At 43.8% G+C, this 21,896-nt stretch overlaps 1 protein-coding gene across 2 annotated transcripts in view; it reads left to right on the plus strand.

Annotated features, from left to right (window-relative positions):
• The first annotated feature begins 305 nt into the window (after positions 1–305).
• The window catches only part of TBL2 (transducin beta like 2), a 121,026-nt gene continuing 99,435 nt past the window's right edge, over positions 306–21,896 (plus strand). The window contains exons 1-3 of one of the 2 annotated variants that reach the window (XM_068120788.2): positions 306–581; positions 12,705–12,847; positions 12,985–13,169. In XM_068120788.2, the coding sequence (XP_067976889.1) occupies positions 428–581; positions 12,705–12,847; positions 12,985–13,169 (482 nt within the window). In that variant the 5' untranslated portion in view covers positions 306–427. The remainder of the gene's footprint in view (positions 582–12,704; positions 12,848–12,984; positions 13,170–21,896) is intronic. The other variant, XM_068120787.2, reaches the window with a different exon arrangement.

Here is a 21,896-nt window from a genome sequence, read left to right on the forward strand (position 1 = left end):
CATTGTCACACTTATTTTTGGTCAGACTTTGTGGGGTGGATCAGAGGGCTTGTGGGTACAAATTCGAGCCAAAGCCACCACACGCGGCTACCTTGTTACCGATTAATCAAAAAGTGTCGTTGAATGCGAAAAATTTTCAACTCGACGATCTCTCGCTTTCGATCATACACCGCTCAAAAAGTGTTTTAAAAGTCCGCTGCAGAGTATCATGAATTAAGTAATTTTAAAACATATATTAGGATAATTTTTTTTACTGAATAATTATTTCGATGACTGCTTCAGTGTTAAGTTCAACTTTTGTAATCACTAACAATAATGAACAACTGGAAATAAACGCGGCTTGTATTTGCAATGCATGTTTCAGCTGGATCGTCGTTATTGGTTAGCTTTGGTCACGTGCCTGTAGCGACTGCCTGTCATTCGCGAAATGCTCATGGCAAACGTGGCTGAACCCGGAGTATCCCTGCAGGCCACGGGAGTTCAGATAACCGCTGTGCTCGCTGCATTGGTGTTGTTATTGTTCGTCATATGGCGATTTCTCGTAGGACAAGAGGGAAGCGAGCTCGAAGGCTCACCCCGCGGTAAGCGCAAGGTTTTGTTCCCGATTACCTCAGCTTATACATACTGTCCTGACCCCTGACCCCCCTCTTCTCATGGGTTTTGCACTTTGCACACATCCCGTAACTCCATTACGTTTTAAAAGCTTCAAATGATTATGTATCTGACTGCCGAGTTAATGAGCGGCGTACATCCCTTTTTCTCTACAGTTTTGTAGTCTTGGCCTTTTTTAAACGATTTTTAAGTGGTCAGGCTGTGTATACGTCACTCACCTTCGATGTTTTGTTTGTTGTTGTTTTTTTTTTTTTTTAAAGTGACATGTTTTAATCGCAAGTCAAAAACATGCAAAATGAGCGCGAAACCAGCTCGTCTTTTAGCATAGGTGCCACTTACATCGCTCGATGTGCTGCGAGACGCTGCACATCAATTATTAGAAGTGAGAATCAATCAAACAAACATTATTATTATTATTATTATTATTATTGTAGACAAACGATCGACTGTTATGAACAATGCACACCTAATGTGAAAATGGTTTATTCGTAATATTAATAATGAATTATTATTATAATAAATACAGTAGGTGTTAATTGTTATTAATAATGAATGCAGTAGGTATTAATTATTAATCATGATAAATACAGTAGTTATTATTGATAATAATAAATGCAGTAGGTATTATTAATAATAATACAGCAGGTGTTAATTATTATTAATAATAGGTTTATTATAATTATGGACGAACATTCCACTATTAATAATTATGAACAATGCAAACAATACAAGGGACAATGTTTAAGTGTGTCACAGGAGAAGGATCTGTGGATAGTAATATAGATATGGGGGCCCATCTAGAATATTGTGTGCAGTTTTGGTCAACACAGCTCAGGAACGACATGGCTGCCATAGAGAGGGTTCAGCGCAGGGCTACTGGATTGATTCCAGGCCTAGCTCGGCTCAGCCAAAAGGAACGGCTGAAGGAGAAAGGGTGTTGTTCATTAGAAAGGAGGCATTTACGAGGAGGATATGGTGCACATGTTAAATACGATAATGAAGGGTATAAACAAAATAAGTGCAGAGGAATTGTTCAGAAAATTAGACGGTGATAGGACCGAGTGACCATGGCCGTAGAGTTAAGATGGTAGTAAGGCAGGGGTCTTTCACTCAGAGAGTACTTGATGCATGGAATGGTCTCCCTGGAAAGATAGTGGCAGCAGAAACAGTAGATAAGTTTAAATTTGAATTAGATAGGTACTTATAAGTATTAGAAATAGAAGGGTATAGGGATTAATACACAACTTTCAAAGTATGTATGAATGCTAAACGAGGCCTTTTGCGCATGTGGTGTGTGTGTTTACACTGATTTGGTTCGGCTTGCTAGGAACTTTTAACCTGCCATTGCTAGCGCTAAATCTGTAATGCAAATCTTCTTGGAAAGATAATTTTATGCATTTAGACGAAAGAGTGGCAATTTCGGAATGGTTAACCATAACTTTTCTGTTCCTAAATGCAAATCGCACACGGACATATAGGAATATGAGAAATATCCGTAGATGATAGGCGTCAAGTTCATAACATTTCCTGTTGGTACAAGACACGCATTGAAAGACACTTATCCTTTTAGCAAGAGATGCAAAAATCGAGTATAATTTATCTTGTGGCCCTGGAACCAAACAAACATTCCATTTATAACAGCTCCTGTAGCTCCACTCCTCCGTCCCCACTTCCCAACATGATTTCATAATAAAAACTAGAACGGCACTCGGAAGAGCACATACCTCCGCCAGGCTGAACAGTTTATGGTTTCTATCCTACTGATAGGCCGGATCTGGATTCGGACCTGAACCAAAATCTAATCGGCTTGTTCTTGTCACATAACCAACTCATTCACCAAGTTTAGTCATAACTCGTCCATAACTTTTTTTAAATATCATGTTATATATCGCTTTTTGCACGATCCTTCAATTGTGAAGAATTGCTTAAGAATTAAATAATTCTCGTATCCGAATCCATATTCAGATCTTCACCAAAATCGAATCGAATCGTCCTTGTCACACACCCAACCTGTCCACCAAGTTTTGTCCAAATCCCTCCACAACTTTTTGAGATATCGTGCTATATATCGTTTTTGGCCATAGCTCCTAATGGTGAAGAATCATTTTAAAAATTATACTAGCCGGATCCGAATTTGGATATTCACAAAAATCTAATAATTTAGTCCTTGTCACATACACTAACTCTCTGCCACCTTTCGTCCGAATCCGTCCACAACTTTTTGAGACACAAACAAACCGACAGGGCTGACAGGTCGCTATTTACCCTGTACTTTCACAAGCCCCAAATATGTCCATCCCATTGGTGTTCGGAAGCTCCTAATCCAGATACAAAGTCAATTCACTGGTATTTATCTGTTGGGTGAGGGAAGGGGGCGGGAGGAGGGGGAGATGGGAGGCGGGAGGGATTGTGTAGTCCTTTCTCTCAGGTACTTTTCCAAGTATCTCAAGAAGAGGAAGAAGCCATCTCAATGTCCATAAGCAGGGTAAATGTTCAGGTCAAGAGTGTTTGCATGTCACCATAAGAGGGTGGTCTTGTGGTCATTAATTATAGGGTTTATGGTTAATAATCTCCAGTATGTATTGCCTCCCTGTGATTTTTTCCCAAATGTTCTTATAAAACTCAGCCGGCCAGGCGATGGGCTCCATTAGCCAACCACGCCGACAGAAACAGCATTTGCCAATCGGCAAAGGAACCCCGCCCCTGAACATTCCCGAATGATGGCTAGGCTCAGCCTTGGAGGACCGGAATTGACAGGCCAAGCCCCGAGCTTCGTCATCAGGATGGCCGTGAGGCCACACCCCGAAGTATGATTGGTTAGGACGATTGGACGGTGCTGGGCGATTGATGAAAAGGATGACGTCAATGGGACGCTCCGAGAAAAAGTAACATGAGACGACATTTTCTCTCTCTTTTGTGCTGGCTTTCAAAGGGAACGGCTGCGTTTGCCTTTTGCTCTTGTCGTGTTCTTGACCGCGGTGGTCGCTTGGTTGTTTTGTGTGGGAGGATGACGGGCGCACGTCTGTGTGTGCCGGAGAGATCGTTGGAGCCTTGTGAAGGCTCACAATCACAATAAAGGCCCCTACTGGTCAATATTCCCTCTGGGACAACGTCTGTGGCTGGCCCCCGCAGTGTCGCCACCAGATTCCTCATGCGTTCCCGCTCTTCCCAATCATTGAGCTGGGACACGCACTCAAATTGTGAAGGAGGGCCGCCTGACGGATTACCTCACGGTCGGGGTATGACGAAAAAGCATCTCCGCGCCATTGTTGGAGTGGGACCTGCGCGCGGCTTCGGCTGCTTTGGAACTGCCGACTCGATCAACCTCTCGCTGGAACAGTAAAGCTGAGTTTGGCCGATTATAAAAAGGAACTTTATTTTATTTTAAGTTTTATCATTCCCCTGTCTGTATACACTACCGGTCAAGAGTTTTAGAATACCTCAATTTTTCCAGTTTTTGTTGAAATTTACGCAGTTTAATGTCTCGATGTACTCTGATATTAATCATAGAACAAATAAACAATTGGTGATAAAAATAAATCATAGAATCATTTTGTTTAACAAAATTTAATATAAAATTTTGACTCGGCAAAGTAGCCATCTTTTGCAGATATAACCGCCAAACGCACTCGTGGCATTCTTTCTACAATTGAAATCAAATATTGTTCGGGAAGTTCTTCCCAACACTGTTGCAGAAGTTCCCACAAATGTGTTGCACTTGTCGGTTGCTTTGCTTTCACCCTTCTGTCCAGTTCATCCCAAACCAGCTCGATTGGGTTTAAGTCCATGTCTCTCGGTCCCTGCTCTCAAATGTTGTGTTTGTGTCCTTCCCCCTCTCTCCCCATCTTGTCTACCGCTCCCGATGTTATTTGTTTTATGTGTCTGTTTGTCTTTCTGTGTGATTAATTTTCGCTCTTTCACGAGCCTCGATCTTGTATACAAAAAAAAAAAAAAAAAAAAAAGTCTGGAGACTGTGCTGGCCATTCCATGATTTGAAGCCTACCGTCTTGTTCTTTACCTCGAAGGTAGTTTTGACAGCCTGGATATGTGTTTAGGGTCATTATCTTGCTGTAGGATGAACCCCTGACCAACTAGGCGTATACCAGAGGGTATTGCTTGGTGCTGCAAAAGGCTGTGGTAGCCCTTTTGGTTCAGGGTGCCAGTCACTCTGTGCAAGTCGCTGACTCTGGATCCAGCAAAAGAGCCCCAGACCATCATGCTTCCTCCTCCATGTTTGACAGTTGGTGTCACACTGAGGAACCATCCTTTCACCTAATCGACGGCATACAAAAACCCTGCGTGATGAACCAAAGATTTAAAATTTTGATTCATCGGTCCATAAGACCTTCTTCCAGTCTTCAGTAGTCCACTGGCGGTGCTTCATGGCCCAGGCAAGCCTCTTTTTCTTATTTTGCCATCTTTTTTAGCAATGGCTTTCTTACTGCCACTCGACCTGTCAAACCTGCAGCTCGAAGTCTTCTCTTCACAGTTGAAACTGAGACTTGCTTAGTTCGACCAGTGTTAAGCTGTGCTTGAAGCTGTTGTCCTTTGAGCCGCCTATCACGCAAGCTGTTGACTCTCAGAAACTTGTCTTCTGGATTCTGTTGTGGCTTTGGGTCTGCCAGACCTCTTCCTTTCAGAGTTTCCTCTAGTTTCCAATATACCACTTCCTGCAGTGCAATATTGTCCAAATAATGCTTCAGAAGGTGTAATAACAGTCTGTTCCAATACTGCTTTTATACAGACAGGGGGTTTGTAATCAAGTAATCAGCAGAGGTTGGGACTCTTGTAGGAATTGTTTGCATCAAATTTCAAGGCTTTATTTACTTACATTGCTGCAAAACAGCTGTAAGTTGTTAACCCATTACTTGTTCCCTGAAGAAGGCCTTTTTTTTTTTTTTTTACAATATAACTGTGCAATTTACATTAGTTTCCCATTTTTGCTAACCTAAACTTTTTTTTTTTAACCACGAGCAGTTTACTGCTTACCTTTGTACCATTTCAGGTTATTCACTGGACATTAAACTGCGTAAATTTCAATAAAAACTGGAAAGATTGAGGTGTTCTAAAACGACCGTTAGTGTATGCGTCAGAGTAGAGGATCCTCGACCTCGGAATTTTTGTTTACCTCATCTTTCGTTGTCTTTTATATTGCTATAAATATATTTCTATTTGTTGAATTTTACTTTCTGTCCTGGTTTGTTTCTTTGTTCTGTGGGTTCCGAATAACCCTGTGTGTTCCCGATCAGATAAGGCGTCGGGCCTTTCCCGCGCACGCCAAAGACAATCCCGCCAAGGTTCGAAGTACGCCTCGGAGTAAAGCATCGTTTCGGTCATCCGTCACCTAGGGGTCTTAACCCCAGAGGCACAACAACTGTTGTCGAGTAGTGAGATTCGACCCCTCTGAAAAATCAATAAATAAATAAATAAAAACTGGTGTCAGGTAGTGCGATTCGAACCCTGTGAGACACTTGGTGTCCGGGGTGCAAGTATGACACCCGCTGAGTGCAAATTGCGCTCAGCTTTCGGAATTCAAATTTTAACAATATTACCTCTCTCCCTTGGAGGGAGGATCAATTGTAGTACCGGGGTGTCCAAATCTTTAGTCTATTGGTGTGCGAAAACGCAACATTGCGTTTTCGAAAATTGAAAAAAGATTTTTTTTCTGAGGTAAATTCAGTGCGCACGGAGAAGCTCCTCGTTACATAATGGTGGATGTTTACGAAATGGCGGAGCATCTAGAAAGTTCCGGAGCGCAAGGAAGCAGGTCGTGGGTTGTTTTATGAGGGTAGGATTGGAACCTCCCCCGTCCCGAGCGTTAGTCCACCCTCCTTCCCAATGAGAGCGTCTGAGACGCAGGGAACGGGTGTGATGTCGGACCAGGTCTTGTTGCAAATATTGAATAAAATCAATGGAATGAGTGACGAAATGAGGGGAATGAACAAACGATTGGAAAACAAAATTGAGGGAATGAATGAACAAATGGGTGAACAAAGGAATTAAATGAGGGAGATAAATGAACAATTGGAAGGCAAAATTGAGGGAATAACACAAGACCTGGGGGAACAAATTGATAACATAAAGGGGAGAATGAATAATCAAATTAAGGACAGACTGGGAGAATTTGAGATAACAATGGAGACTAAATTTGGGGAAATCGAGAAGGTATGGGCATTATAATTTGAATCAAAATGGGAGGAGATGGTATTGGAAATTGAAGAGGGGAGAACCCAGGCTGTCCGAATGGGGGGAAAAGTTGGAAGAGAGAATTGGGGCCACTAATACAAGAATCAATAAAGTAAATGAGGACCTGGAAGGCCATCAGACCTGTGTGGATGCCAGAATGTGACAACAGATAGAGGAATGGGGACTCTTTAAACAACAGGGGGGGGGGGGGGGGGTTGGGGGGGGGGGTGAATTGTCTGAGGAGGTAAAAGAGTTGGAAGCCGGAATTACAGAGCAAGAGCAGGTGTTTGTTGGTAAAGGCCTGTGGGGGTCAGAATTGATTGGGGATAGAATGGATGAAGTGTTACAGGAGCGGCTGAACACCTGGGACAATACCATCAAGGGGGAGGTTGCTCGGGTCCAACAGAGTCTGCGAGGTGAGGTGAGTTGGTCTGTTTAGCATCTCAGGACGAGATTAAGGTGACCCAGGGGATCCTCACCACGAGCCACATTTGGGCACCAGAGGCTCCAAAATTGAATACCTAGTTGGGGGGGGGGAGGTGTTTTGGCCCGAGATGGATTCAGACAGAGGGGAGTTGGGGAAAAGAGCCTCTGGAAAAGCAATCACCCTTGTGCATTTTGATGGGTCAGAGACCTTAGAGGCTTTCCTGACGCAATTTGAGTGTGTGTACCAGTTAAATGGTTGGGAAGAGTGGGAACGCTTAGGGAATCTGGTAGTGACACTGCGGGGGCCACTCAGACGTTCTAAACGCTGTCCCAGAGGGAATATTGACCAGTAGGGGCAATATTCCAGTAGAAGTATTGACCAGTAGGAGTAATCTTCCCCATCACCCATCCCTTTCAAATCTCCCCCCTTGCCCCTTCCCTCCGAAACTCCCCCCACACCCCTCCCCTCCAAGACTCTCCCTCGCTTCTCCCCTCCCAGACTCCCCTCTCACCCCTCCTCCTCAAAGCGTCCTCCCCGCTTATTCCCCCTTCCAATTTTCACCTTCATCTCCCCCAACCTTCTGCCTCGCTCTTCCCCCTCCTCAAATAACACCTCACTGTGCCTCACCCAATCACCATCAAACCTTTTGTCCGCCCCATTCTTCCCTTTCTCCAAGCTATTCTGAAATCTCTGACACACCTTCAACAGCTCTCCCTACCACTTCCTCCTCTTCCACATCTTTCCCTACCCCTCCCCACCCCACCCCCTGTTCTGTATCCGATGCTCCCCCTTCCTCTTCATTAACGGTATGGACCTCAAACATCCGGGGCCTTCGCTCAAACTTGACTGATCTCTCCATACAGGTTGCTTCTGACAAACCAGACGTGATCTGCTTAACAGAAACTTTCCTCCTTCATGATGTCTCTGATTCCTTGGTATCTCTCCCAGGTTACTCCCTCCTCCGGTATGATAGACCTGAGCCTCGTCCTGGAGGTGTGGTTGCTATCTTTATTTTAAAAAACTCTCTTCCTCACTCGCCCTGCACTGCCCTCTCTCCACCTCACCCCCAGGAATACCTTTGGCTACGGCTTCCCCTTCGCTCCCACCTTTTGTTCATATGTGTGTTGTACCGTCCACCAAACAGTGATGACTCCATCTACATCTCGCTGTCTGATAATATGGACCAACTTCTATCTACCCATCCCAACTCTCTCTTCCTCATATGTGGTGATTTCAATTGTCACCATGCCAGTTGGCTGGGTGTGGGTACCTCTCTCACCAGCCATGGCTCTTCAGCAAAGGACTTCTGCGACTCACTGGGACTGACACAATCTGCCAATTTCCCGACCCGGATCTCAGTCAACGGAGCATCTTCTCTTCTGGACTTGGTTTTGACTAACTTCCCTGAAAATGTCTGCTGCTCTTCTTCTGCTCCAATTGGCTCATCTGATCATGTGCTTGTTAAAGTGGACATCTCTCTGACCATTCTCAGAGAGCCTCCTCAGCGTCAACGAGTCTGGCATTTCACTCAGGCCAACTGGCACGGTCTTCAAGCAGCCATCAATCATCTGGGCTGGTCTCCCATCTCTACCGCCTCTGACATCAACTCATCCTGGGAATTCTTCCAAAGTAAATTGCTCTCTCTCATGCACAGATTTATCCCATCTCGTCTTCAGTTGTCATACCCTTCCTCCCGTCCAAGGTACACGGAATCTTGTGGTGAGGCTGTTGCCCAGAAACAACTTGCTTTCGTCTCCTGGAAAGCAAATCCAACGGAAGGAAATCTCATTTCCTTCCACAAAGCCCGAAACAAGTGTGTGTCCACCCTCAGGAGAGCCAAGAAACAATATCTCTCCGTTCTCAAGACCGAACTCTCTTATCTGTCTCCCTCTTCCAAATCCTGGTGGCGTCTGGTCAAATCTGTTTCTGGTGTTTGTTCCCCCTCCATCCCCTCCCTCACCTCAAACGGCTACACGGCTGACTCCGCACGTGAAAAAGCTGAATGCCTCAACTCTGTGTTTGCCTCTAAATCCTGTGTCCCAAACCCATCCCTCTCTGTACCCACTGTACCCAGTGGTACCCAGCTGCTCCTGGACTCTGTGTCCTTTCCTCCTGACAAGGTGGAAAAGTTTCTGTCAACCCTCGACTCTGATTCTGCAACTGGACCTGACGGCATCAGCCCACGGGTCCTAAAATCCTGTTCTTCCGCTCTTTTACTCCCTCTCTCTGTTCTCTTCACCCTCTCTTTTGCTCAAGGTCATCTGCCATCTGCTTGGAAATCAGCCAACATCACCGCTTTGCACAAAAAAGGTGCAAAAACAGATCCTAGCAACTACAGACCAATCAGCCTTCTCCCAATTATCAGCAAAGTCATGGAATCCATCATTGCTTCGGATATGAAATCTCTCTTCTTCTCCGATGGCTTGATCTCTGATCATCAATTTGGTTTCAGACCTGGTCACTCTACTCTGGACATGCTGCTTCTGCTTTCTCAACAATGGATGGAAGTCCTCAATAGCAAACAGGAAATTAGAGCTGTCTCCCTTGACATATCACGTGCCTTCGATACGGTCTGGCACCCCGCTCTGCTCACCAAACTCTCCTCCTTTGGTATCCATGGAAATCTCCACGCATGGCTGGCGGACTTCCTCTCTAGTCGTAGTCAACGTGTGGCCCTGAATGGGTTTCTCTCATCTCCTCTTCCTGTTCAGGCTGGAGTTCCCCAAGGCAGTGTTCTGGGCCCTGTGCTTTTTCTGGTCTTCATTGATGATCTCTCTGACTCTCTTGAAAATCCTCTCTATCTCTTTGCTGATGACTCTACTCTCTGTCGCTCCATTCCTCATCCCTCAGATCGGCAGTCTGCAGCCTCCTCACTCTCTGCAGACCTGGACAAAATCACAGACTGGGCAAACAAGTGGAACATGTCTTTCAATCCTGACAAATCTTACACTCTTACGATGTCTCTCCGAAAAGACCGACTGGACAACCCTCCCATCCACTTTCTGTATAATCCTCTCTAAGAAGTTCTGTCACTCAAGCTTTTGGGTCTCACTATCTGCCATGATCTTTCCTGGGAAAACCACATTTCAAATCTGGCCTCCAAAGCCAGTCGCCGACTGGGCATCCTCCATCGTGTGAAGTCCTTCCTTCGCACACCTGAGCTCTCACCACATACAAAGCTTTCATCCACAGCTCGATGGAATACTGCTCTCCCCTCTGGGCTGGTGCTCCTGCCTCACACCTAGCTCGTCTTCACCCTGTTGAAACCAAAGCGTTCAGAATCATTGGAATCTCCCGCGATGAATCTAACTCCAAGGGCCTTTCACTCACTCACCGCAGGCAGGTTGGTGGTCTTTCCGTCTTCTACTGACTCCTCTCTGGCCTTGCCCCCCCCCCCCCCCAGCTCTGGGCTCTGTCCCACAAATATTCCTACAGGTCGCACAAGATCTGCCTGCAACCCTCTTATGGTTAAACTGCCAAAATCAAGACTCTCTGCTCACCTTCACTCCTTCATTCCACTTTTCTCCCGCCTCTGGAACAAACTCCCCCACTCTCTTCAATCCCACTCCACCCTCCAGGTCTTTAAAACAGCTGTTCACCACCATCTCTTATCTTCCCCCATCCAAACCCTTGATCTTTTCTACCCCCACTAATTTCACCCCAAATCCACTTTTTTGAAATACCAACTTCTGTCCTGGAAGTCCTTGGTGTCCTTGCGTTTTATACTTCTCCCACCCCCTTCCCACGCCTCCTCCCCCCAAGCCCTCACCCTTCCACACATCTCCCTGCTCTCAAATGTTGTGTTTGTGTGCTTCCCCTTCTCTCCCCATCTTGTCTTCCGCTCCCTCTTTTTATATATCTTGTTTGTCTGTTTGATTTGTTTCTGAAATAAATGTTAGCTCTTTCACGAGCCTCGATTCTGTATACACAAAAAGAAAAAAGAAAAAGAAAAAAAATGGGCATTTTCGAAGCCTTGAGCCATATGTTTGGGACAGGTGCAAGGTGCAACTTGGTCCGGGCGCAGCTACTGCATCGTAAGTTAAAATCTGGTGAAACGTTGTGTTACTGTACCAGGTTCAAACCTGAAAAAACCGTGTGTTCCCGATCAGATAAGGCTCTGGGCCTTTCTCGCGCACGCACCGAAGACAATCCCGCCAAGGTTCGAAGTACGCCTCGGAGTAAAGCATCATTTCGGTCATCCGTCACCCTGCGGTTGTAACCGCTGGGGACATGGCATTATTTTAAAGCTTTTGTGTACCATTTATGGTAACCGTCCTTATCCCAGACACACGATATACTTTCTTTTGCCACCAACATGCACGTTTGCTGGGGTTTCTGTGCATGTGCACCGAGCATTTTTGGGCAGATTACATCATTTTGGAAGTTGCGTATTGGCAGGATTGGTAGGTAGTGTGGATGGGTGATTGCATACATCTGTACTGAGTGTGATGTCTGTGAGAGGGTCTCGTTAAGTCATAGAGTTATTATGGTTGATGTAACTATATTCTTCACCCTAAAAGTGCCTTCGCCCTTCGTGTAGCAACCCTCTTCATTCTAGCTATCTAAGGGTGTACATTTGGTTTGTTGTTGATTATTGTACATTTGGTTTGGGTGTACATTTGGTTTGCTGTATTTGATTATTTTGTTTGAAGTATTTGCTTCCTTGTAGAACTTGATACTGTTTTGTGTACCACCCTTTTTGGAGGAGGGGAGTCGCTGATCATGTATGACTTCAAATCCCATTTGAAAATGTTGTTTTGGCATGGGGAAATCGCAAAATATTCCAAGTTCCACTCTTCAAGCGATCGTGTTGGGTTAATGGCGATGGGCGATGACATGTGAAGAAAATCCAAAACCAACGTCCCACGCCTCACCCCTAAAAATAATTTTGTCCATATTTCTGCGGTCACAAACATGTAACTGAGGTCCACATGCACATGTCTCTACTCTCGTACATAATGGAAACCCTTTGGAATAACGTTGGAGATTATCCACAAGGCCGTGCGCCCCCAAACAACCAATTGGTGGATAATTTTGCGGATCTCTTAAAATAAGGTTCAAAATTAGAGTACTGTGCACAAATTTCCTTTTATAATCTGTAGGAGCATTTAGTAAATGCGTATGTATTCACTTGTGATGAAGCTACTCGATGCCAGACTGCTCAGACTGTGCAGTTGGAGTGGAAATGGGCCAGGAATGATCAAGCACAGTTTGATTTTTGTGCCTTCCATTTTCAAGACTTGACGGAAAAGATGAAAAAGACAATCGAATGGCTGTTAAATGTTGACATGTACTCCTTCGGAGGGGAGATTGGGTGGGTGGGGATCGGCCTACATATCACCTTGCAGCTGCATTGCTTTCACTTACTTGTGAGCTTTCTTTCAATTTAAACATTTTGATGAATATTTAATGGTACGTATATAGATATATCATTTGTGCATTATTGGCTTGGCAACGATGAGTGATAATGTATTTCCAGCTCTGCTCCCAGAAGAGCCTGCAAGTGGAGGAAATGGAGAGCTACAATCCCGAGCACAGAAAAAAGCTAAAGGGTTGCAGCGCAGGGACCATAGAATTCAACAGGACACTTTTGCACATTGCCTTTTGGTTGGATCTCTCAAGGTCTCGCATGCTGCTTTCACCTGCAGTTCGCATGCATTACTTAACAGGCTTGGCTTCTGTTCTTCCAGCTTGGCTGACCAGATGCTAGTCAATTTTAACTGTGTAAATGTTAATTTTTTTGTGTGCACCTTGTGAAGGGCCACTCTGAGACAATAACATCCATGGACTGGAGCAGCAACGGACATCAATTGATCACGTGCTCCGAAGATCGCACTTTGCGCTTGTGGTCCGCCAGGGAGTTCCAGAACCGGGAGCACCGACATTCACGTGCCAGCATTGTACTGGACCATGCCACTTTTGTTAGATTCACATCAGATGCCAGGTATGTTGATGTGGTCAAGATCGAAGGTAGGCATTTGGGTATTGCTGAAACATTAAATGGTTTGTTTTTAGGTTGAATTAACCTTGTGTTGGCTTAACGGTTAAGGTGGCTGGCTTGAGATCTTTTAGGGACCTGAGTTTGAGCCCCTGCCATTCCTTTGAATGAACATCAGGTGGGTTGACTCAGCCTGTCATCCTTCTGAGGTTGGCACAATGAGTACAAGATGACTGTTAATAAATAGAGGGGCATTGCATCAGCTGCAGCCACGCCCCCAGAAAATGATTCGACCAGCAGCCACAGGCTGCACACAAACCACCACCAGGTTCAATTACTTGTGGTTTGCTCTTTGACTTCATGGAAGCATCCTCACCTGTCATCTCACACCAGTCTTGAGTTCTTCTTGGGCATGGGCTTATACGTATTTAGGACTTTAAAGTTGTGAAAATCTACATTGCTTGACTACTTCTGAGATGTTGACATGTCTTGATGAGGTTATTTGGAAAAGCAAAGCAGGTAATGTGCTTCCCATGGTATTTCATTTTTAATTATTTTGTAAGAAATTGGAAAACAAAAATTACACTTTGACATTATGAGCTATTATGTTTTGATCAGTGACAAAGCATCTCTATTTAATCCATTTTGAATTCAAGCTGTAACACTACAAAATGTGAAAAAAGTCAAGGGGTCTGAATGCTTTCTGAATGCACTGTATATATACATAATATGAATCAATCCATCCTTGATAAAGTTTTAAAAAACCAAAAAAAAAACCCAGCATGTAGTCATTTATGAGTAATACACTCAATTTAAGACATGAGTGATCTATATTAATGAATAACAAGTGATGTGACAACATGTGCTCTTTAATTGAAGTAAGCATCCCCCTATAGCATAGAGGAAAGTGCTTATCACTGTTGTAGGGTTTGTTTAAACAATTAGCAGCCCCCAATTTTTAGCTCACCTGGAACGAAGTTCAGGAGAGCTTATACGATGGCGTGTTGTCCGTCCGTCCGTAAACACTTGCAACTTCTCCGAAATTGCTGATGGGATTGCGACAAAATTTGGCACAAATGATATTTGTTGTGTTGTGACTAAAGTCTGTTCACGGTATTAAAAAAAAAATCGGGGTCAAAGTGGATCCAGCTTTGACCCCCCCAAAATAGGAATTTGCTTTTTCCTCTGAAACTACACACACTATGTCCATGAAAGTTTACCACAACCTTCATCACCCATGATGTACCAAAGTTTGTTCATGGCATTAAAAAAATCTGCCTCTTTGGTGGTCTATGGGGGGGTCAAAGTGGGTCAAGGTTTGACCCCCCAAAATAGATATTTGCTTTCGTTGAAACTACACATACTATTTCGATGAAACTTCACCACAACCTTCACCACCCATGATGTACCAAAGTTTGTTCACGGCATTAAAAATATCTGCCACTGTAGGGGTCTACGGGGGGGTTGCCTCCCGAAATCGGTGTTTGCTTTCTTCTCAGAAACTACATATGCAATTCTGATGAAACTTGACCACAACCTTAATCACCTGTGTTGTACCAAAGTTTGTTCCTGGCATTTAAAAAATCGGGGTCTAAGGTGGTCTATGGGGGGTTTGCCCCCCAAAATCGATGTTTGTTTTCTTCTCAGAAACTACATATGCAATTCCAATGAAACTTCACCACAACCTACATCATCCGTGATGTACCAATGTTTGTTCAAGGCATTGGAAAAATTGGGTTCTGAGGAGGTACATGGGGTGGGAGGAGTTGGGGGGCGGGGAGGGGGTTGCCCCCCAAAATAGGTATTTTATTGTTTGTTTGTTTAAAGTCTTATGATTATGTTAGTATGATTCTACATGCTGCCCTGTCTTCTAGCAAGCATTGAAATTGGTTTAAAATACATTTAGTCAGTAGAGTATACTGTTTATTCTACCAGGTGAGCACCAGGGGTATTGTCCCTATGTTTTCTGATTGTGAAGCAATTAACAAAAAACACCTTTTTAATCACAACTTTAATAATATTTCTTCGATTGTCATGGATAGATTGAAGATGGGGACACATTTTCTTTAATTTCACTCTAACCTAAATGTTGAAGGGCAAGGTCATTTGGTGGTCCAAAAAAAATCTGGCCCTCATTGGATCACGGGCCAAGGGGAAGTTGTGGGTTATCACCATGTGTAAGCCTCCCTGTCGGTGAAGGGTTACTCTTGGCAATCGCTTTGCAATCGTAGTGTTATGTGCTCCTCCCCAAACCCCGGTCACGGTGTACCTTCGAGCCCCGAGAGGAGTCACGGCAGAAAGATGTGTTTTTCTGTATGTCAAAGATCGATGGTGAAACCACACCAATTGTTACCAACAAACAAGTATTGTATTAAGATCACACAAGAATAACAGTACAACAACAATAGTAATCAATTGTACAACCAATATATATTTCCTATGATGGTACCATCAGGTTCGTACAATATAACTCACTGTGCTCCAAGTGAGCGAAAAGAAGAACATTCCCAATGTCTCCATTCCGGCATCAAGCCAACGTCGATCCGCTCCAGTGATCGTCAGAATGATGTCTAATCGAGACCAGAATCCCGTTCAGATGACGGTCACAGTCACGCTGCCAAAGTTGTGCAAAGGTGCCCTCAAGGTGACTGGGAAATCACACCCTCGGGTATGGATGTTCCACGGCTCCCAATCGGCGAACCACAGATTTCCCACTCAAAAGCCACGTCTCACACGTCGATGACCAGATTAACGTCTAATATATAGGTGTCTAATATATTAACGATATAGTCTAATATATTAACGATTAACAAACATTAACACCAGATTAACGTCTGAATGCGGTGAAAATGGTTGAAGCGAGGTGGAAAACCTTGAGCGAAGCGCAAATCCTGCGCGAGGTAAAAATGGCTGACGGCCCCTTCTCGTGACGTAACGGCACTCCGATGATTCTCTCTGGAATCAACCGCAAAACCTGTCACGCAGGTTTATCTGTCACAGCGATAACCACTCTGTCGCAGGAAGCCCTTTCCCAGGAAACCCAAAGTTCACACGTGACCCTCGTTCACCAACGTTCGCTCAGGACCTTGAAGCAGCTCGGCTTCTTGTCCGACTCACTCGCTCCGGCTTCTCTTCCTCCTCTTCCTCTTCTTCGTCGTCGTCAGGTTCCGGTTTCATTTAAAACATTAACTTTTTTACCTTTTGAAAATAGTAATCTCTATTTCCCTTAAACGACAACAATAATAGTACATGGAATCAAAAATGTTTACAGTGGATGAAAACCACAACAACGGAAGTGACGAATCCATAACAGAAGATAGGATTTAATTTTAAACGTTTTTATTTTATTATACAAATTTTAACAACCTGGAACCATGCTCAAAAGAAAAACTTACATCTTCAAATCTACATTTATTGTGACTCTATCCCTACCATCTTTCACGTGACATTGGAAAAGACGAGCTCACAACAAGAAAACGTTTCTATTACAGATATAATGAATTGCAAACAAACAGTTCATAGGCTTTCTGAAAGGATGCATAGTGCATACGCAATGGTGGACGTGACTGCATGAACACAAAGAAAACCTTGTGACAGATTCAAAAGCAAAACAAAATAAAACCTTTTCACAGCTGTTGCTTCAAAGCATCAGTCATGCAGGCATCTCAACAAGGGACAAAGGGTGAGAGAGAGTCATCGCCTGTGACAAGTGACTTGTACCAAGGGATGACGAAAGCACTGCAAACATCATGAGGGGGTGGGAAGCATCGCTGGTAGAGAGCCAATGTCCCAAAATAAGATCTGAACTCTATGTCCAAGTCAGCAGTGTTCAAGGAGGGACCCAAGGAGCGAACGGTGATGGACGCATGCCATGCCAAATCTCAAACTAACCAAATAGTAGTCATACTATTATTGGCATCTCAACTGTCGCACTCAGGGTATAAACGCAAAAAATGAATTGGGGTTTAGAAGACTAACGATGACCTTGACAAGTTGATATAAATGCAAAAGGATTGATGGAATTATCATTAGTAGTAGTACAATATTGTAAGTAGGCTAATTTATATTGATGTCCTATCTCATATGTATTCAGAAGAGAAAGCAACAAGCGTGACATTGAAAAGCAAACTTTTTCTCAATTTAGTTACCCATGATATCAACAACAACAACAATTTAGTTACTCATGATATCAGAGGTAACTAAATCAAGCAAAAGTTGCAAGAAATATTGCAGTGCACTGCAATGTTTGTGTCCAACAGTAGAGGCATTCCTTTTTTCTTTTTTTTCAAAATGGTAAATCACTCATTTGTCGCACTATTATTATGATAAACATTTGTGTTTGCCATCGTTACTACTCTTACTTGTTTAATCATTGTGAAATAAAATGTTTGTAAGATGGTGAGGACACTGGATTAGCATATCGCAGAGGTTGTGGGATCAAATTTGCTGAAGGCAACGGCATTAAGAACTAAAACGTCAATAAATAGAATGGAGTCAACCTGGGGCCGATTCAATTAATTGGACATGATTTGGAAAGAAACACACCTTTCTGTACAAGGTCCCACAGTTGACGGTGCATGTCAGAGCAGAAACTTCACCATGAAGTCCAAGGAACTGTCAGTAGAACTCCGATATAGAATTATGAGGAGGCATAGATCTGGGGAAGGGTATAAACCAATTTCTAGAGTGTTGAAAGTTCTCAAGAGCACAGTGAACTCCATTATTGGGAAATGGAAAGAATATGGAACTACCCAGACTCTTCCTAGAGCTGGCTGTCCGACTAAACTGAGCAACTGGGCAAGAAGGACCCTGGTCAGGGAGGTGATCAATAATCCAATGACCACTCTGACAGAACTGTAGGGTTCCATGGTTGAGATGGAAGAACCTGCCGAAAGGACAACAGTCTATACAGTACTTCACAAATATAGGCTTTATGGGAGAGTGGCCAGACGGAAGCCACTCCTAAGAAAAAGGCACATAAGAGCACACCTGGAGTTTGTAAAAAGGCACGTGAAGGACTCGGAGCATGAGTCAAAATATTCTGTGGTGTGATGAGACGAAAATTTAACTCTGGCATGAATGCAAGCCCAACATCTGGCAGAAACCGAGCACAGCTCATCACCCATCTAACACCATTCCTACCTTGAGGCATGGTGGTGGCGGCAGCATCATTCTATGGGGATGCTTTTCAGTGGCAAGGACTGGGAGACTTGTAAGGATAGAGGGAACAATGAATGGAGCCAAATTCAGGCAAATCCTTGAGGAGAATATGCTTTGGATTGCAAAAGATCTTAGACTGTGACAAAGATTTATGTTCCAACAGGACCATGACCCCAAGCATACAACCAAAGCAACATTGCAATGACTTCAGAACAAGAATGTAAAAGTCCTTGCATGAGTGGCCCAGCCAAAGCCCAGACTTTAATCCCATTGGGAATCTGTGGAAAGACTTGAAGATTGCTGTTCACCAACACTACCCATCCAACTTGACAAAAATTGAGCAAATCTGCAAGGAAAATGGGAGAGACGAGCAAAATCCAGATGTGCAAAGCTGATAGATATACCGAAGAAGACTCGAAGCTGTAATCACTGCCAAAGGTGCATCTACGATGTATTGACTCAGGGGGTTTAACTAGGTGTTAATGTATTTCATTTCTAACTATTTTGTAAAAATTTCTAAAAAATAAAAAATCTACTTTGACATTGTGGGTTATGTATAGATCAGTGACAAAATTCTCAATTAAATCCATTTGAAATTCAAGCTGTAACATAACAATATGTGAAAAAGTCAGGGGGGTGTGAATACTTTCTGAAGGCAGTGTATGTAGATTACTTTGGTGCACTTAACTAATTTTGGTCCTGGATGTAGGATGGTCTGATTTACTTCCCAGACGCTCAATCATGTGAAGGTTCCTGTGCAAGATGAACCTCCACCTTTGCAAAATAGACCCGGACAGATATTTGAGATGAATTGAGACTTGATGACAGCAGTGAATGCCCTGCACACCACAATGTGCTATACTATGGCCGATACAAATCTTTACGAGGCAAAAATGAGTATCCAAAGGAGCAAGGGGATGAGAAAATTTCAAGCAAGGAGAGGAAAAAAACCCGTCTCCTGGAAACGTGAAGGAATGAACGATAAGTTGATGTTGATATTGTTGCGGGTTCGGGGGTGTGCGGTCACGAGTAGAGTTCTCGGACCCACATCCCGGCCGATGACCCTGAAGCTGATGAGCGGCAGATAATTGAGACGCTTAATTTAGGTGTTGCTGAATTCGATTAGCTGAAGCACGTTTTTACAAGGCAAACAGGGTCACAGGAGAAAGTTCTTACCCCTAACACTTAAGCCCACTTAGGCAGTCCACTTATCACAATTCTTACATACTTGAGCACCTCAATCATTCCGGGGGAAACTCGATAAGAAAGAGTGATCGACAGAGATATAAATTAGGTGGAGATGTTGGCTCGGCCTCTCGATTACCTGACGTAAGCCAGTGGGCTTATGTTTGTACCAACATGAGGGGTAGGGGAGAAAGAAGAGGAGGATGTGTTGCACAATGTAGATTGTAGAGAGAGGTGCAGGTGAATGTCTGTAGTGCTTTAGAAGAAAGCATGAGATGCGAGTCAGTAACCCAGCCCTAAACAGGATGAGGGCTTAATTGTTGCGTACTTTTGTGCATTAATAAAAATAGGGGCAATACCCTTGGGTGCTCACCTGGCAGAATAAAGCAGTATGCTACACTGACTAAAGGTATTTTAAACAGTATCACGGTATTTTAAACCAATTTCAATGGTTGCTAGAAGACAGGGCAGCATGTACAATCATACTGACGTAATTATAAGACTTTAAACAAGCAAAAAAAATAACCTATTTTGTCGGGAACCTCTCCCCACCAAGTATACCTTCTCAGACCCCAATTTTTCTAATGCCTTGAACAAAACATTGCTACATCATGAGTGATGAAGGTCATGCTCAAGTTTCATCAAAATTGTGTGTGTAGTTTCAGAGAAGAGAGCAAATACCTATTTTGGGGGCAACCCACCCCTCGTATATCCCCTCAGGGCCAGATTTTTCTTTTATGGTCCATCATGGGTGATGTAGGTTGTGGTCAAGTTTCATCGAAATAGTGTATGTAGTTTTAGATGAAAAAGCAAATTCCTATTTTGGGGGGGAGGGTCCAACCTGCATCCACGTTGATCCCTGGTAGACCCCCTTTACCCCGATTTTTATTAATGCAGTGAACAAACTTTAGTCACAACATACCAAATATCATTTGTGCCAAATTTGGTCACAATGACATCGGCGGTTTCAGAGAAGTTGCAAGTAAATGTTTAAGGACTGATCGACTGATAGACGGATGACTCACCATCGCATAAGCTCCCTGCAACTTAGTTCCAGGTGAGCTAAAAATGAATAAAGTAGAAGCAGAGAGCCAAAGATAGTGTAAATCAGTGTGTTTGACCGACGTGTCCAGGGAAGCTCAGCAGCTTGTCAGCTCTCCGCTGCACCGCATCACCAGCCTGTTCATCCTTGCAGTTTCAGCCTCGACTCTTCAATTTCCTCAGATGCACGCATGCTTGGGATCCTTTAATTCACTAGCTTACAAGTCCTTGGGAGAGGCGTGATGCTGGGCCAGAGCAACTACGAGCACAGCCTGAACTTCGTGGGTGCTGCCTCCTCACTGGCCCGTTCTTGTTTCTATGTGACTCCCTTTGGGGTCGAGGGCAGCTCCTGCCGTGGCGCTGACGGCTAAGGCAGGGCATTGGTCATCGCTGAAGGCACCACCCGTTTGCTGGTGCTGTTCTATGATGCGCTTGATTTGACTCGATTTGCAGTCGTGGCTCCGCTACCTTAGGATGTTCCTTGTGGATTTGATTTGTAATATTGGGTTTGCAGTGTTGATTGAAATGTTGAGTGTAGCAAGACATGCATGGCTGTGCTGCAGAGGTGTGGAGGGAGAGAGATAGATGGAGATATATAGGGAGAGAGAGAAAGTCAGTGAGAATTTATTTGGAGAGGAATCACAAAGGGGTTTGAAACCTCTACACAAGCACAACACATTTCCCTTTCCACTGATACGAGGGGAGCGCAAATTTAGCCAGACAGAATTACTGCAGATATAACTACATTATGGATCCCTTATTATGTGTTGGTATGTCTCCCCGGGTTGTCAGAAAACCGTAACTATTAACTAGAATGGCACTCGGTAGAGAGCATACCTCCGCCAGGTGAACAGTTTACATTTTGTATCCCAGAGTAGACAAGAAAATCACAATACAGAATCGCATTTAATCGAAATCATCCGTCCTCAACTTTTTGAGATGTCCTGCTATATATCGTTTTTGGCCCTATCTCCCAAAGGTGAAGAATCGCTTAAAAAAAATTATACTAGCCGGATTCGGATCTTCACCAACATTGTATCGATTTTTCCTTGTCACACATCCAACCTCTCCACCAAGTTTTGTCCAAATCCGTCCATAACTTTTTGAGATATCCTGCTATGTATCGTTTTTGGCCCTATCTCCCAATGGTTAAGAATCACTTTTAAAAAATCAAATAATTCTCATATCCGAATCTATATTCAGATCTTCACCAAAATCGAATCGTCCTTGTCAGACACCCAACTGGTCCACCAAGTTTCGTCCAAATCCGTTCATAACTTTTTGAGATATCCTGCTATGTATAGTTTTTGGCCGTATCTCCCAATGGTGAAGAATCACTTAAAAATT

Source organism: Myxine glutinosa, chromosome 6 (assembly GCF_964187855.1).
Source record: "Myxine glutinosa chromosome 6, kmMyxGlut1.1, whole genome shotgun sequence".
Taxonomy (NCBI): domain Eukaryota; kingdom Metazoa; phylum Chordata; class Myxini; order Myxiniformes; family Myxinidae; genus Myxine; species Myxine glutinosa.